The sequence below is a fragment of the Nannobrachium achirus genome (genome assembly GCF_963921795.1).
Source record: "Nannobrachium achirus genome assembly, chromosome: 21".
In the NCBI taxonomy this organism is placed as follows: domain Eukaryota; kingdom Metazoa; phylum Chordata; class Actinopteri; order Myctophiformes; family Myctophidae; genus Nannobrachium; species Nannobrachium achirus.
The window spans coordinates 38,570,168-38,589,306 of NC_137828.1; the positions used below are offsets into that span (position 1 = coordinate 38,570,168).

At 44.5% G+C, this 19,139-nt stretch overlaps 1 protein-coding gene across 3 annotated transcripts in view; it reads right to left on the bottom strand.

Annotated features, from left to right (window-relative positions):
• The window catches only part of dlgap1b (discs, large homolog-associated protein 1b), a gene marked incomplete at both ends in the record, with an annotated part of 97,474 nt that overhangs the window by 57,912 nt on the left and 20,423 nt on the right, over positions 1-19,139 (bottom strand). For all 3 annotated transcript variants that reach the window (XM_080752319.1, XM_080752320.1, XM_080752318.1), the window contains one exon: positions 9,958-10,237. In XM_080752319.1, the coding sequence (XP_080608445.1) occupies positions 9,958-10,237 (280 nt within the window). The remainder of the gene's footprint in view (positions 1-9,957; positions 10,238-19,139) is intronic.

Sequence of the window (19,139 nt, forward strand, 5' to 3'; positions counted from 1 at the left end):
CCCTCCCTCCCTCCCTCCCTCCCTCCCCCCCCACTTCCACCCCCCCCCCCCCCCCCCCCTCTCTCTTCCAGTTGAAGCACACCGCTCTCCCCAGGAGGAGAGTTAAGCGACAGATTATTAATTACAGTGCCTGGGTGAGAGTTGAGGGGAGGGGGGTGATGGATAGCCCAGTAGCACAGCCATGACAGTAATCTGTACCTACTGTTGTACACTTCCCACCAAAGCACACCTCTTGATTGGCAGCTCACCTTTTCTCCAGTGGTGAGCTGACAGATTCACCACTTAGCTACTTCAAGTAAAAGTAAAAGCAATGCCGCAATATAAAAATACTCTGTTATAAGTCAAAATGCCTGTATATGTATTCAATATGTTACTTGAGTACAAGTATCGTCTACAAAATATACTTAACAGTTACCGAAGTAAACACATATTTTTTCCAAATGTCGACGACGTAACGCGACGCGTTGTGAGCTTGTAGATCAGCTATTTTCGAATGACCGGCATAAATAGGGCTTGAGTGGTTAATGTATGTTTTGTAATAATATTCTAAATCTGTAATGCACCTTGTAACTAAAGTTTTCAAATACTTGTAGTGGAGTAAAAACAATGTTTGCCTCAGAGGTGTACTTAAGTACAGTACTTGAGTAAATGCATTTAGATACTTTCCACCACTTCTCTCTCTCTCTCTGTGGATATCTGACTCAGGCTGCCTCAACCTCTCCTTTTCTCTCTAGAACTCACCTGTGATCGATTCCAAGGCATAACAAATGTGGCAGAGAATTAGGGTCAAGGGTCACACACAGAGGGGAAACATGGTCAATCAAAACACAATGAGCCTCGCAAGCCAATCAGAGGACTGGTTTCTAGAACTGAATGCAGCCACAGCGTGGTGTTAAAGCAGCGGAGTGTGATGGTGTCTGTGATGGTGTCTGCCATCAAAAGTAACGTGAAGCTAGATATCCCAATATGTTGTCTGATGGTGTGATGGTGTCTGTGATGGTGTCTGCCATCAAAAGGAACGTTAAGCTAGATAACCCAATAAAAATCTAGCTAAAGATACTAGACTCCGTTATAGAACCCATCTTCCTCTATGGCTGTGAGATCTGGGGTCCCCTTGCCAACCAAGAATTTAAAAAATGGCTTTGGCAATGTAAACGTATGTTTCTCATGCCAATAAAGCTCCTTTGAATTGAATTGAATTGAATTGTCTGTACTCAAGTTAGCATTAGAAGCATTCTCCTTAACGCTATGTCAGTAACCATCTGGTGCGCCGGCAGAAAAGCCTGCGACCAAAAATAACAAATAAAGTTTCGCTTCTCACCAAAAATATGCTAATGTTCCCCCTTCTGGGGACTGGGGGAACATTAGCTGAAAATGGCTGATAAAAAAAGAGCAGACCAAGTACAGAGTCAAACGTCAAGTTGACTAAGTATTGAAGGTTTAAATTTAACATGAGTCCAACATATTTATAGAAAATATTTTGTGTGCAAGCAAACAAACAAAATAAACATTATGACGGTAATGCTGTCAAATACGTCTACAAAGCTATCTATGAAATCTATGAAAAAGTTGAATCTTGTGAAGAACCACTGGTCACTCATAACAAGGGGTTAATATTCGTAATTGAATATTGATAAACCCATCACTCACTTCAAGGTGTGACAGACGGCTCCGTGACAGACAGGCAGACATACAGTACTGATAGACAGATAGAGAAACAGATCTGTGTTTTTGTGGGTCTCAGTAGTACAGAGAGTAGTGTGTCTAGCCTACAGCAAGGGTCCTGTTCCCAGCAACACTTCAGCTGATGAATGGTCTTCATTATCTGTCCCCTCCTCAGGGGAATGCTCTCTGAAAGTCCCCCTTTATGGATCGATATTAGCTACCAGTCCACTACACACCACCAATACTGAAAAACAATACAAACAAATAAAAGAAAAATTACATAGTCAACTCTCAAAACGACACAGTTAACTCTGTATGTATAAACATCTGCTTTACATTGTGGTATCTGCTGAGTACGAAAGATCAACTATATATGTATAGAAAACTAAAATAAAATAAATAAGAAAGTAAATAGCTGGAGGATACATAGCATGCACCATGTTGGCATGTGTTAGCTGGCCAGCCAGCACAGGATAGTACTACCGCCCATTCTCAGTCCGATGTGGCCGAGGTTGAAGGCGAGGTCTCCTTATCCTGCTCCTGGTTCGTCCTCAGAAAGTCTGCAGCTTCTTTTGGAGAGGCAAGATGTTTCCTTCCCTCCTCGGTGGTTATGAAGAGCCGAGATGGATGTAGGAGCTTCGGTTTTAGGCCGCGTTTGTATAGGGCGGTCATCACGTCTCAATATTCCGAATGCTGTTCGACGATTTCTTGTGGAAGGTCTTCGAAGATCTGAACAGGGGTCCCCTTATAGTTTAGGGTTCCCCTCCTCTTCCAGGCGTCTCGGATGATGGCGTCCCTGATGCGGTGGCGGTGGAGACAGGCTATTAAAGTGTTGGGCTGATCTTTTTCGATTAATTCGGGTAATCCAATTATACAGACGTTATTCCTAAGTACCCTGGACTGAATATCGACGACCTTGGCTTTGATTTTAAAATAACTATCCTCCATAGTAGTACATCTAGCGTCCAGCTCTGCGATCTTGTCGGAACATCGCGACGCATTCTCCTCCAGCGAGGTTAGACGGTGGACCTGGTCAGAGAGCTGGATTTGCACATTGTCTATTCTCGCCTCAAGTGAAGCGATAGTTGAATGACATTTTTAAGTCGTCAAACCGTTTAAGGACAAAGGCCAGGTCCGCAGCGGTTAATGGAGCTGGCGGCTCATCCTTCTTGGCGGCCTGGCGTGTCTGCGGCTTTGCAGGGACCGCTGGTTTATGCGAATTCGACATTCTGCTAACTTCTTTTAGGTTCAAATCATTGAGAAAAGTGTAGAGGGTCAGATCGATGCACTTTCAGTTTGTTTTGAAAAGAAAAAGGGCTTTAAAGTAACTTTTTAAAGTAAGTGGGAGCAGCAGCTCCGTAAACACAGTATCATCTCATCTGAAAACCTGTGCAGGCTCTACTATTCCTTTTAGTTGACTCATCGACAATTGGTGTGAGGACTGACTGACTCATCAACAGATGTGAGACGTGGTAATGAGGTCTGGGATGTTTCATAATATTCACACCAGCAAGGTTCCGTCATTGAAAAAGAATTCAGTACGGAGGTTCTCATTAATGGCCTATAAAGGTGGCACTAATTCCTGCTAATTCCCCTCCTGCGGTTGCAGAAACGTCTCATCCCGTCAAAGCCAACGGAAATATGACTTTACACATGGTTTTATTACCTTAGTAAACCCTTTCATAAAGGCTTTCAATCGCTTCATTCACACGGCATGATGTGTTTTTATAAATTATGACAATATTATTTTTGAAATCAATTATAAAGAAGGGTATGCTTCTACTGGTTCTACCGTGTGAAGACCCACCTCACTCCCCTTCACACAATAGCATTAGATTTGCAAAAATACTGAAATCCAAGATGGTGGATTTGAAATTGCTTTACTATAGGTTTCAAAATGGGTCTGTTGAAACCAATGCGTGACGCCACGTCCCTTAGTCAGCAGTGAAATAATTATAATTAATTTTTACTTAAAGGCCCGCTGACAAGCCCCGAAATTATAATAGTATGATACAGTAGGTCACGTGGTCTCTCTGAAAACGGTCTGAAATAGTCTGAAACTCATGTCACAGTGTAATCTGCCCCTCGCCCCCCAACAACAGCTGACCAGTAAAGTAAGTAGTCTAAGTACAGTCAATTAATTTGATTGGCATATAATTGCGCATTCCCACAATTCCCACAATGACATCATAAAATATTAAATTATATTTTAACATGACTTCTTAAGGTGACAGTAACCCTTTAGGTGACAGTACCCCTTTAAAAGACGACTTCACCACTTTTCAACCTATCTTCATATAATTGGTCCTCACTAATTCAGTTTAGTTCATGATAAAATAGCACAATTCTTTTCTACTTGGTCTGTGTCTCATAGGAGGCCCTGTGGGCAGTTCAGAAAACCGTCTACCAGTGACATCATCAATGGGGAATCAAAGCTAATAGAAATGGCAGGCTTTCTATTCCTGAAAAGTTACTATTCTATAATGGAATCAAAATCTACTAATTAACTAGTAACTGAAGTTTTCAAATAATTGTAGTGGAGTAAAAGTACAATATTTTCCTCCTAGTGGAGTAGAAGTAAAAGTATTGAAAATTGGAAACACTCCGGTAGAGTAAAAATACCCAAAAATTGTACTTAAGTACAGTACTTGAGTAAATGTACTTACTGTACACCACTGCCCTTAGTCCATTATGTGTTACAGTCTATAGCCGCTTCCCAATTCAGAGTGTGCACCCTTCGTAGTGTAGCTAGGGTAGTGCTAGTGTAGTGTAGGGCTTGTCCTGTGAAGTGCACATTTTGACTGTGAAATGAGACAGCACTGCCAAGTGCATAGCCGAGAACTTCGGGTTGCAAAAATCAATCGTCCGCCATTTTTTCCCTCCGCTGTGCTTTTAAACTACGTATTTTACCTTCTTAAACGCCCAAACGTATTTTTTGTGACGCAGAATTAACTTTTAAGACATTTTAGGATATCTTTAAATTTTTTGGGGAGTCATAATTCACCTAATAATTCACAGCTATTTTGACGTTCGAGGAGAATTGAGAACCAGCTTCACTCGAACCGAGGCGGGCAGTGAGAGTCGTCTCATCCGTCCAAGGTGTTCGATGTTCGGCCTAGGGTGGCCTGTTGCTCCACCTGCTCTACAAGCTCACAACGCACGAGCGCCTCCCGCTGGCCCGCTTATTCCTTTTAATCCTTATCCTACTTATTATTAATCCTCCTTATTCCTTTTATTCATCTTTTAATGCGATGGAGGAGCGTTGCATTGTGGGACTACGCTATCCAACGAAGTGCTTGAAGTGACCATCGGCTGTATGCTTCAAAACAAGGAGAAAGTAGTGCACATTCCAAGGGTAGGTTAAACGCGGTCTACGAAATGGGACAGCACTCGGCGCGGCCCAGTGATCATCGCAGTGAGGTCATCGCCCTTGAAATGCGCACTATGTAGTGCGAATCCTTCGGATTGAAACATGGCTTACGATTCACCCTCTCTTTCCTATAGAGGGTATTGTATTGAGCGGTAGGAGCAGGAAATCCTTCTGTAGCTTTGAAGCAAATCCTTGAAGTCACTAAAAGAACTTCAATGACAATGATGGACCTCTTTAAACTCACTCGAATGCCGCTTTGCCATCCTCACAATTTGCAGTGGAATACGGTTAATTAGCTGACATTGAACTCAGTGTCTGCCAGGTTTGGGCGAATAAAAGCAGGCTGACCATTTAATGGGCATACGGTAATTACACCAGAAGAGAGAAGAAAAGAAAGTGGGCATGTCAGTGACTCAGTGTTATACAGTAAGTGCCTATTGCCGCTGTCGAGCTACCTTGTCTGAACATGTCCAAAACTGATATCTTCCAGGGAAAAAATACAATGGACCCCCAGAAGAAGAAAAAAACGTGACATCCTTTTTATGCCCATATACGAGTCATTCTGTACCACATCACTGTGACTCACTGACATCACATTGACATCACTTCCTGACTGTGGCTCACTGACATCACACTGACATCACTTCCTGTACAGCCGGACGGACGGACAGACAGACAGACAGACAGTCAGACAGACAGACAAGCGACAAGGTTTTTTCGGTCGCAACAATGGACCCCCAGAAGAAAAAGAAAAAAAAGCGTTAAAAATGATCAAAGTTATTCAACATTTTCAACATTGTTCAAAAAAGTTTGAAAAATAGCTGATGTTCGCAGCTCGCAGCGTGGCACGAAAAGACGTGCTATGAGCTTGTATAGCTGCTATTTTTTAATAGCCATGTTTAAATGGATAAAATGCTTGCGATGCTACCGGTAATCCGGTATATTAACCGATTTAGTGCCATTCCCGAGAATACTCGTGAAAAGTACTCGAGTACCCTGAGTGCCGATCCCGAGTATACTCGCGAAAAGTAATATATTACTGTAACGCGGTTATCCTACCGGATACAATGGCGGAGGCGTAGCTGACGTGACGCGTCAAAACATATGGCCCCATTATTTTCAATGAACTAACCCACACTGACGGCGTTAGACGCACGCAGGCCCGCGTCCAGTGTGTGTTCCCCTCTATTTAGTCACAAGCTAATACCTTTCATTGTTTCAGTATTTATAAAACCCAGAGCTGCATGACATCACTCAGCATCAGTACTGCATTCATGAATGTTTATACCAGGGGTATTAACTCAAAAAGGAAAGACAAGGCCCGTTAAGAAATGTTATTTATAATTTTATTTCTTTTTTGGTGCGAAGGTGGATTTTGTCCATCACACCAAAGAAAGAATTCTCCATCACACCCTTTAGCTTTTACACCGTTGTGTGTTTCATCCGATCACTCATTAGTGTCTCTGGCTGAAAGGCTATACTTTGACATGTGGCTGTGTGTCATTTGTCCAAAATACATATTCAACAGGGCCAGCACACCGTCGCATGACTACACTGTATCATTTAGGCCTAATTAAATGGTGCAAATGGTGCTAATAGACAACAGGGTACACAAGAGGGCTAAAATAATGCCTAGTCAGACAAATCCTAGCTTTTCAGCATGCATAACCCCTTATCCACTTGAAGCTGAAATGTTTTTCACCGTTTTACAGCACATCCACAGTCTTAGGGGGACATATAGTTAAAGTTTAACTATTTCAACACTTCGGCAACACTTTTCACTATTTCAAAAGGTCTTTTTAAAGATTTGTTTTTTTGGGGGCTTTTATGCCTTTATTCGATAGGAGTCATAGGACAGTAGACTGATAGGAAATGGGGGGAGAGATGGGGAGTGACATGCGGCAAAGGTCATCCGGATCGGGAATCAAACCGGTGATGCCGTCAGGCATCAATGCCTATGTGGCAATGCCTCAGTGGTATGCGCCTGGACCAGTAGGCCAGCAGGTGCCCCATTTGGGGTCTTTTTAACTCTGACTTTTGTGAGCACCCCAGATAGTCTTTAAGACACTCGATTCAGTATTTAAATATTTGATATTCGTTTTTATCAGAATCAGACACGGACCAATTCCTATATAAACCCATTGTAACTTCAGCCTCTATTTAAACCAGCGGTTCTCAAACTACATGGGTGCGTGCACGTGGGCGTGTGCACACATCCGCCTGGGTGACAGCAGACTGCTGGGCGGGCACTGGCGCTTTGGCATGAGATCCCAAATCCCAAATATGGAGATGAGCAGATAACTGAATCAATTCATTTTTAGTGGAAACAATCTGAACTGGTTCAATATTAGGCGGGGAAAAAAATAACTGAACCGGTTCAACCCCAGTGGAAAAGAGAATAACACCTGAGCACTTCAGGAGGAGTGCATCTCTCCACTCCGACATGTCTCCTTTCCGACATCATCTCCATTCCGACACTAACCCTATCTCTAACCCTAACCCTAAACCTTAGGCCCATGGGAGCAATAAGAAGTCAATTTCGGAGTGGCGAGTCTGGCGACATGTCGGAATGGAGAGAGCCTCCCCTTCAGGAGAACCTACTCAAATAAAAATAATGGAATTCTGGTGACTGATATTGGCCTTCTAATGCATGAGGGGGCCGTGTTTTTCAATAACATTTTTCATTTATTGTTTAAAAAAAAAGAAAAATCAGGGACGTCACGCCAGGTTGAAAGTAGTTCCACAGCTATGAGACAGTGGGTGGGTGGGGTATTCATCATATTGTACTGTATGTGAGTCAGAAACTGGGTCAGATGCAGGGACGTGCTGGCCATTGGGAAAAGCGGGACAACTCCCGAACGGCCGGATCATTCCTGGTCCAGGCCGGCCATTAGGAAAAAAATAAAAATAAAATGTCGTCAAGTAAATCGTCACTGTTGGGCAGAAACCTTGTATCTCCAAGTTTCAAATTTGTAAATGTTTTCGCAAAGCAAAGCCCTGCTTCATCATACAAGGCCGTCGCACAAAAGTAGTGAAAACAGCAGATCTACAAGCACACAACGCCTCGCGGTGCGAGGCGTTGTGTGCTTGTAGATCGGCTGTTTTTTTTTTCATTTTTAAAATGATAAATACAAAACAAACGGTTTTGGACGTACAAGGTTTCCACCTGACAACGACAAAATATAACTCATGTAATTGGCCCACTGGCTTGTCACTTGTCATGATCTGAAATGGCAAATCTTTGAGTAGCAGCAGAGAGAGATCTCTCTCTATAGCGAGCAATGAGGGCCTCTACAACTCTTTTTCCCGGGCTGAATCAGGGGCCCAGCACGTCACTGGTCAGATGAATCACAATGTGGACAGTTTCAGTGAGCCTGGGCAGAGTGAAACTAACTAACCCAGCCAGCCAACCTGACCATGATTGTTCCTGCCGCGCGCAACCGACAAAACTATGGAAAACACACTGTGGGATCGGCTGAACACACTTAAACAGCCTGCGGGAGTGTACTGTACATGTATTACTCATTAATATGATTCTATGCTGATGTTGGACACCGTGTGTATAATGCATGACTTACACACATTGCACATCTATTATACATCTTCCCCATGCATCCTCAAATATGCATTTGTAAGGCACACAGTGTACACGTGTGTGTGTGTGTGTGTGTGTGTGTGTGTGTGTGTGTGTGTGTGTGTGTGTGTGTGTGTGTGTGTGTGTGTGTGTGTGTGTGTGCGTGCGTGCGTGCGTGCGTGCGTGCGTGCGTGCGTGCGTGCGTGCGTGCGTGCGTGCGTGACAACAATTGTATATAACAAAAAGCAAGGTTTAGGGGTTGGGGTTGGATTTATGCCTGCAGGATTTATTATTGCACGCCAGTGTCACACACTGAACATAGCCAGTCGACAAGCTCACATCGCGTTGCAGTGCGATGCTTTTGCAAGCTTGTAGATCGGCTATTTTCAGCTATAGGGTTAGAAATGGCAAACATTTAGTCTCTGTCGGATGGAAACCTCATGTGTCCAAAACTGTAACTTTTTCAGGATTCAAATTCAAAAGTAGCAAAAGTGACAAAATGTGTCGCTTCTCGCCACCTTTTGAGCATGGGGCGCTGCTACTTTTGATGCTTTTGTGCGAAGTCATAGCATGATCAAGTAGGACGTTAATTTACAAAAAAAACACCAAAAGTTAGAACGCTGTCTTCAATCATTGTTAATTGTCCTCACAAGTATAACAATAACTATATATTATATTATATTATATTATATTATATTATATTATATTATATATGTATTGTGGTGTCACATGAAGCTTGACCAATCCTCAAGCTTGCATCACTCTTCCATTGAACTCACTGGACTGTTGGGGTTTTGGGCTAACTCTAGTCTGGATGAAATAAAGCTGGACAAGAACAAGTCTTGTTATCCTATAGGCCAGTGGTTCTCAACCTTTTCAGGCCGCGACCCCCAAAATAATCATATTTTAACTGGGGACCCCCCACCCTGACAAGCACTAAGAGTTGAGCCATCACATTTTGTATAGCATGGTTCTAGCATGGAAAATAGCAGATCTCACGAGGTGTTGTGAGCATGTTGTAGATTGTCTATTTTCACAATTTCTGCCTCTAATATTTGACAATTTGGCCAATGTTTAATTGTCATTTTAGAGGTATTAAAAAAGTCCTTAAATTGTAACTTTAGAAATGTGCAGATACCCTCTATACACTTAAACTGTATGTTGGTTTGTTTACTGTTGAGAGAGAAAACAATGTTGCGCATTAAGTTAATCATCTGGGGACCCCCCCCAAAATAATTTGAGGACCGCCCCGGCGCCCTGGGGGTTCCGACCCACAGGTTGAGAACCACTGCTATAGGCAACCACACTAATAATAATACAATATACAAAGTGCATATTGTCCACCGACCTGTGCTGCTCTGGATGGTCCTGACCGTGGTGGTGGTGCGAGGGGGTGAGATGGCCCTCAGGGTGCCGGGGTGCAGAACCACCACGGTGCCGGCGTGGCCGTCCTCCTCGTCCTGGGAGCAGCCCTTCTCGATGGCGCGCACGTAGCTGTGGCTCCGCATGCGGAAGCAGCTGCCCGGAGACATGGGCAGGTCCAGCGCGTCCACCGCCTGCGACTCCATCTCGCTGAACACCGCCTCGCACACCGCCTCGATCTGCCCGTTCACCTCCACCTCGCTCATCTGCGGCGTTGGGCCAGAGTTTTGCAGAGAGAGAGAAATCAGATGTATACATTAACACATAAGCACATTTACCGTATAACTAAGCAAGTACCTTATTTAGGCCTATTTCCAATGTTCTGTACTCCACTACATCTCACATATTGTACTTACAAAACACACACTAACCACTTCAACCCTATATACAGTACATTTCTAACCCTATTTTCAAAAGCTTGTAAAATATATACCGGTATATACTAGACCTTACCCGTTCGAAGATATGTGCTCCAAAATAGTTTTTTCATACCCGTTGGAAGATGAGAGAGAGAGAGAGAGAGAGAGAGAGAGAGAGAGAGAGAGAGAGAGAGAGAGAGAGAGAGAGAGAGAGAGAAAGAGTTTCATACCCGTTGGAAGAAGAGAGAGAGAGAGAGAGAGAGAGAGAGAGAGAGAGAGAGAGAGAGAGAGAGAGAGAGAGAGAGAGAGAGAGAGAGAGAGAGCACATTCCTAACTGTGAGAGAGGGGTGTGTGTGTGTGTGGGGCTACAGATCCCATGGCCTGGAGGAACGGACCGTAACCCTGACAACAGGCTAAGAAAACGCTAATAAACAGCTTTAATTTAGGAGAAATGAAATTCGGGCTCCGTCAGCGTTGGTATAATGCTAATGGCCAATACCATGTGAACTTTGGGATCAGTTGCTGAAGCGAGTGAATAGATAAACGTAGATAAGCGTGAGCGTTAGAGCGTTAGAGCGTGAGTGAGTTTGGAAAATTATATGTTTGATATCTATCTATAAATGCGAGAAGTCTCTGCGTGCGTGTGTGTGTGTGTTTGTAATCCGCGTATCTCGAGAACCGTTCGTCCCACCGGCTTCAGATTCGGCACGCGCGTTCCCCGCCGCGGCACGGAGTGCAGTGCCGGGTCTCGACCCGACCCGACGCGCGGTTTTCCCGAACCGGCGCGAAACGTTCGGAATCTCCTTATGCGGGGTTGATTGTTGACATCAGGCTGTTTCTGAGGAAATCGGCGAAAGCTCTGACTCATTGTGACATCACTTCATAAAAGGCTCTGACATCACGTACGCCACATGAGTCAACAAAAAATCTCTGTGAGTGTGTATGTATGTAGGTAATCCGCGTATCTCGAGAACCGTTCGTCCCACGGGCACGCGCGTTCTCCATATATGGGCATAAAATGAATGCCCCCATATGAGAACCGTTCGTCCCACGGGCACGCGCGTTCTCCATATACGCGCGTTCTCCATATATGGGCATAAAATGAATGCCCCCATATGAGAACCGTTCGTCCCACGGGCACGCGCGTTCTCCATATATGGGCATAAAATGAATGCCCCCATATATGGGCATAAAATGGATAAAGGGACACACCCACGGGCACGCGCGTTCTCCATATATGGGCATAAAATGAATGCCCCCATATGAGAACCGTTCGTCCCACGGGCACGCGCGTTCTCCATATACGCGCGTTCTCCATATATGGGCATAAAATGAATGCCCCCATATGAGAACCGTTCGTCCCACGGGCACGCGCGTTCTCCATATATGGGCATAAAATGAATGCCCCCATATATGGGCATAAAATGGATAAAGGGACACAGACAGACAGATTCAGAGATCTCCATATATGGGCGTGAAATGGACGCAAATAGACAGATATCTCCATATATGGGCATATATGGGCATAAAATGGACCCAGAACTATATGGACGCAAATGGCATATATGGACATAAAATGGACGCTGACAGACAGACAGATAACAGATATCTCCATATATGGGCATAAATGGACACAGGCAAACAGATGGTCAAAACGGGTCCTATGACAACAGGTATAATGGGGTTTGCATTAAAGGGCGGGGCATTCATTCCCTATTTACATTGTTCCGAGTTGGCCAGGTCGCCGACTAGACGCTGGGCCGCCCGAAGGGCGGCCCAGCTTCTAGTATTATAAATGGACAAAATGTGTTAAAAAAGCAGAAGCTTCACAATGTGACACGTTCTGACCTTGTGTAACAGGAGTCATTTAATGTAGTTCTGCAAAATACAAAACAGGGCTAAAGTGGTTAATCAGCCTAATAGATTTAGTCAATTATGAAGAAAAAAAAATAAAGTATTATAATGTTTTCGCGTCGATTCATTGATATACAAAAGTAATCAATAAAAATTATCACTAAGAAAATAATGCATAGTTGTCCTACAATTGCATGCCAAGGGTATTGCATGAGTGATTTATGGAGATCAATAGACTAAATAAATGCAGAGGGGAGGTCTCAAACCTCAGAGGGACACTCTGAGATTTGTTAACTGGAGTTAATGAGGGACGGTCTTCACTCGTCAGACATGAATGGAGAAACACAACAATGTACAGTGCAGACAATGTTGAAGGACGAATGAGGGATATCTAAAGCATGGGTCTTCAACAGGGGGTCCTCAGAGTTACTACAGGGGGTCCTCCAAATCGTTGAGTGATAGAAAGTTTTCTTTCTCTCCTTTTTTATATTAACCACTTGAATCCTAGTGTCCATATTCTGAGAACTTTAGCCAAAAATAGCAGATCTACAAGCTCACAATGCCTCGCAGCGCGAGGCGTTGTGAGCTTGTAGATCGTCTATTTTTGGCAAAGAGCTTTGGTGTAGAGTGGAAAAAGAGCAGACTAAGTACTTAGTGAAAGGTCAAGTTTATTAAGTAGGCCTGTTGACGGTTCAAGTTGTTAAATATCTGAAAATACACTGATGATTGTGCTGTCAAACGATGAAACTATATGGAATCTATGAAAAGGTTGTGGGGGTCCCTGCTTCATCTCTCTCTCAGCTAAGGGGTCCTTGGCCTGAAATCGTTCAAGACCCCTGATCTAAAGCAAACATGGGCAACTGGCCCGCTTGAATTACTTCCGTCTGTATTAGTAGTTTAATGACTAGTATTAAAATTGTATTGTCTTCTACTCTTTTTATGTCCAATGTATTTGTATTTAAGTTCATAAAGTTAACATAAGTATAATGCATTTTAAATTAAATAAAAATGTTACTTCTCAGGATTCCAATAAAAAAAATGCAAAAAATAATTCAGGATTGCAATAAAACAAGATTGCGCTGCGACTAGTTTTGAGCTTGTAGATCTGCTATTTTTGCTACTTTTATGTGACATAGAATGGCAAAGTAGGGTTAAAAAGTTAAAATATGGACATACAAGGTTTTGGCCCTCTGGAGTGAGTGTGGAAATAATAGGTGGCCCTCTCCATCATCATCATTTCCCACCCCTAATCTAAAGTGACTGGACTGCTAAAGTTACAGTTGTGATGGAGGGCAGTACAGAGAATGTTAGAGAGGCAGGGGCTGAAATTTCAAAAAGGGCCTTTTGGTGAAAATATCGAAAATAGCCGACCTCCAAGCTCACAACGTGTCGCGATGCATCGCGCTGCATCTCGCTGCGACGCGTTGTGAGCTTGGAGGTCGGCTATTTTCAGTGCTTGATACCACACTGAACTAAGCATAATCAAGTGAATACTGGATGTGGCCTAGGATTTCTACACAGTGAGGGCAATTCTTTCAACATAAGATGCTGCATTCAAGTTCAGGAGAGTTTGGACAAGGCAATTCTCTTGAATGCTGCCTTCAGGTATGGCATGGAAAGAGGGCATTTGCATTTCTTTCACCATAGTAAAAACTGCATTCATGGTCTGGAGAGGGCACTTTTTACAGACAGATAAAAGGACAGGGGCTCAATCCCCCTTTGATGTCTATGTGTGCATGTGCCTGGTTGTGTGATTAAGTTGCATTACGAGTCTGGATGGAGCTCAGAGCGTTATGGCCGGTCGGAACAATTGTGAGTTGATACAGTATGATACAGCCAGCTTCATGTTATGAACAGTTACAGAACTGACAGCTAGGCAGCTGTGCCAATCTTTCTATTAATTATACGGTAGCTATTGATAATAACTGCTCATTATTTGTGCATGGCGTGGGCGTGCTTACTCTGACGTCCGAAACAGTCTAAAATGTAGACTCTAAATAACCTTTACAGCCTTCCCTTGCAGTGGTTCTGTGTGTTTTCGTTAATTTGAATTCATTTGCATAATTATTGAGTTGCTGTAAGCCCCGCAGTTAAACAGACGAGCACGGGCGGGCATGTTCTTGTGTTTGTTGTTGTTACTGTGACATTGCACAAAGGCCAACTGACTTGTGTCCCGGGTAGCTCAGTCGGTAGAGCTCTCTCCTTTGTACCGCAAGGTCATGGGTTCGATTCCGGGCACCGCCAACTCAGCGTATGAGTAGCACGGCTTGGCAAGTTGTGCGGCAAGTACTGGGAGCTGATGGTAGGTGTGGCGCTCCACCTCAGCAGTCCATCTCCCAGGGGTCTAGCGCATTGTAACAGGGACAGACTCCCGCGTGTTACCGGCTGATACCGACAATAAGCCACTCCCGACCTACTTGTCAACTGACTTAACACAGCGGGTGCCCACGAGGTGTCTACGCGACAATTTCTTTGATGTCGCTGGAGGCCCACGACGCGTTGGACGCGTTTACTGTAATTACAGTATAACTTTATATCTCACCGTTAGGTCGGGGCTACGCCTGGATGTAGCCCATTAGCCGCTAGTCGCTTCGAGTCGACACTGAGAGCATCGCGCGGCCGTTTTTCTCCGTATACTCCAATGCATTTCCCCATCTTTAAAGCCCTTTATCTCCGATGTTTGTTTTATGGCTAAAACTGTGGCCGTGTGCGGCAAAATGTCCAAATTTTTATCGGCAGTGAACAGCTATGATCAACACTAGCCCATACAGTAAGTTACACAATAACATCCTGTCTGCGCTCATGTGACCAAGTGACGTCATCACGCATGCATTGACGCAACAGGGCCTCGTATTCATCTATGGAAGTGCTATGGGGGCACTCAGAGGGGATGACTGGGGATGTGTTAATATTGTAATATAATGTCCCCCCATCAGGGTGGACAGGGATTTGTGCACCTGCTAACAATAACACTACACATTTAAGACAATGGTGCTGTCAGATTCTGCTGTTTAATAGAAGAATGTGTCTTGAGAAATGAGTGGCTACATAACTGATGAATTCACAGGTGAAACTCAGGTGAGTGCCACTGCTAAAACCTCAGGGGAACTGGAGTGTGACTAGCGGGGTGGCTGTGGCTCAGGTGGAGGTAGAGCAGGTCATCCATTCATCCCTGGCGGTTCGAATCCCGGCTCCTCCTGCCCACATGTCGAAGTGTCCTTGGGCAAGACACTGAACCCCACATTGCCTCCAATGAGTCAGTCCGTGTTAGCTTGCCACCATTGATGTGGGAGGTGAGGGAGTGAGGACGCTGGCGTTGACTGTTCGCTGCTTCACCTCCCAATGTATGAATGAATGGACCATTGTAAAGCACTTTGAGTTCACAACTTGCTTAGAAAAGCGCTATAAAAATGCTATCCATTATTATTAGAGGAAATGTAACGGCAGCACCAACTGAGTAGGGACATTTTGGGCAAGTTTCCATCCAGGGCATATGAAACAACGACGAGTCTGGGATACTACTACTGGCTACTACTACTACTACTACTACTACTACTACTACTACTACTACTACTACTACTACTACTACTACACTACTACTAATACTACTACTACTACTACTACTACACTACTACTACTACTACTACTACTACTACTACTACTACTACTACTATTACTACTACTACTACTACTACTACTATTACTACTACTACCAGTAAGACTCCCTAATCGGGAGATAAGCGACCGTAGGTCACTTATCTCCACAAATAGAGCAAAAATGTGTTTTTCCAAAATCTTCCTGATCCATGTTGATGACATGAGTGTAGTCATACTGTGTAGTGATTTTCGTGATTTTCGGGCAAAATCTGAATCGGCCTCATGGTGGCGCTAGAGGGCCATGTGAGAAATGAGGGGTGGGGTCTCCGCGCCGCCAAGGCGGACGAATAGGTACCGGCCCCGGCTCTCCTGGTCGCTCCTAGCCCGAGTTACGGCATTTTATGTGAGCTGCAGTGGCAGGGGGTCCTCCACTGGGGGCGCCACCACTTTTGCATCCGTTCTGGAGCACCAGGAGTGGGTGGTCCCCGGGAATGCCCCGTGAGCAGCCCCGTTGGGGTGGTCATTTGGTAATTTTTGCACATGTGCTCATTTTTTACACTTGGGGGTCCCCGAGGGAGCTGGGGGTCCCTGGAGCTCCGGGGGTCTTTGGAGGTTGTAGTTTGGCAGGTAAGGAGTGTGTGTGCAAAATCTGGCATGGATCGGGGCAACGGTTGCGGAGATATGAGCAGGGCAAAAGTGTGACGTGTGACGTGTGTGACGGACGGACGGACGGACGGACGGACGGACACCTCGAGCAGCTTTCTGTAGTAAGTGCGACCTACGGTCACTACTACTACTATTACTACTACTACTACTACTACTACTATTACTACTACTACTACTACTACTATTACTACTACTACTACTACTACTATTACTACTACTACTACTACTACTACTACTACTACTACTAATAATAATAATAATAATAATAGCTAAAGTTGCTTTGCATAAAAGAAAAGGAAGGAACCGACTTTATTAACAAAAAAATAAAACAAATATCAACTATGTTACAGAATTGCATGATGGAAAGTTATATTGGTGGGGGATTGGGTTGTATGAGAGAATTGTGACTAGAGGGTAGGTAGGGTTTAAACCATACCACCAATGTTTTTTTTTTTTTTTTTTTTTTTCAGATTCCGTTCCATCCATCAATGTCAAATTGTGGACAAGTGAAAAAAGAAAAGCAATATAGTCACTGGAACTCAGTCGCAGGCACCAGGCTATAAACCTATATGTGTCATCATAGATTATGATTGAATTTTTGATGCTCAGAAAAGGATTGTGATTCTGCATTCTGGACTGTCTCCATTTTTGGCATATCATTACAGATGAAGTTCACCAGGAATTTGCAGAACTTTTCAGAAATAGCAAAAAAAAAGCAGATCTATAAGCTCACAGTGATGTGTTTTGCGAACATGTATCGGCTATTTTAGATATTTGTGTGCCACACTACTGTCATAGAATGGAACATAACATAGGGCATTCATGTTAACACAAAAGATAAAATATGAGAGAAACCGGTACATTTTTCTGCTTGACAGTGACAACAATATTTTACAGGCAAATTTCAATTATTTATGTTTTCCTAAATGAACACCCTACTTGATCAACACAGAGTGTCGCACTAAAGTAGTGAAAATAGCCGATCTACAAGCTCACAGCTTGTGCATCGGCTATTTTCACTGTTTAAATGTTTAAAAGATTATAATAAAAAAGTAACGGTTTTGGACATACAAGGTTTCCACCTGACAGCAACGATATTCATTCAGGTTACTGTGACAAAACAAAATAGTTAATTTGTACACAAAATGTTATCAGAGCTTTTAAGGCCAATTCAGTTCGCTCCAATGATATGACTCCTTGTTATGTGTGGGTGCATAAACACTCACTATGCATGTGGGTAATGGGAGTGTGGGGCTGCACGTCTTACTGTCTAATTAGCCTTTCTGAATAAGCCTCTAATCAGCCTAGCTCAAGAACGATACGCACACAAATATCGGAAGGTGTTTGGACTTAATAAGCTATTGATACGCGTAGTGTGCAAGGTGTTCTGGTCTTGTATATTGCCTATGTTACTAGCCGTGTGACACTATCATGCAACGAACTACAGTGGCTGAGCAAAAAGCACTGCAAAGAGCGGTGCGTACGGCACAGCGCATTGTGGGTGGTGAGTTTCCCTCTTTCATGGAGTTAATTACACGGAAGATAATGCAGTAGGAGCGAGATCATTTAGCGACCTACAACCGGGTCGCGACGTGGTCGGTAGTTTTCAGCGACCAGGTCGCTAAATCGAGCGACCGGGTCGCTAAATCGAGCGACCGGGTCGCTAAATCACCGACCGCGCCGCTAAATCGACCGACCCGGTCGCTAAATCTACCGACCTGCCTGCAGTTTTAGGTCGGTAGATTTAGCGACCCGGTTGGTACATCTAATGACCCGGTCGGAAGATTTTGCGCCCCAGTCGGTCGATTTAGCGACCCGGTCGCTCGCTTTAGCGGCGCGGTCGGTGATTTAGCGACGCGGTCGGTGATTTAGCGACCCGGTCGGGAGGTTGCGTGGCAGGTTAGCCTAACTGAGGTAAGGTTACTGAGGTTAGGTTTAGGGTTAGAGTTAGGGTTAGTAGCCCGGTGGTCGGTGGAAGCGACCACCGGTCGGTGGATTTACCTACCCGGTCGCTGGATTAGCGTCCCGGTCGGTGGAATTAGCGTCCCGGTCGGTGGAATTAGCGACCCGGTCGGTGGTTTTAGCGTCCCGGTCGGTGGTTTTAGCGTCCCGGTCGGTCGATTTAGCGACCCGGTCGGTGGTTTTACCGTCCCGGTCGGTGGTTTTAGCGTCCCGGTCGGTGGTTCTAGCGTCCCGGTCGGTGGTTTTACCGTCCCAGTCGGTCGATTTAGCGACCCGGTCGCTGAAAACTACCGACCACGTCGCGACCCGGTTGTAGGTCGCTAAATGATCTCGCCCTCTCTCAGATAATGTTGCAGTGCCACAATAATGAAGGACACAGCGAACCAAGCCATCATCTTCCAATATCTAGCTCAGAGGTCTTCAACAGGGGGTCCGAGACCCCTAGGGGGTCCTCAGAGTTACTACAGGGGGTCCACCAAATCTTTGTGTGATCATGTTTCACTTGGACCCTAGCAACCCTATTCTTAGTGGAACATTAGCCAAAAAATAGCAGATCTACAAGCTCACAACGCCTCGCGCTGCGAGGCGTTGTGAGCTTGTAGATCAGCTATTGTTTGGCACAGAGATTTGGTGTAGAGGGAAAAGAAGAGCAGACTAGTAGGTATTGACA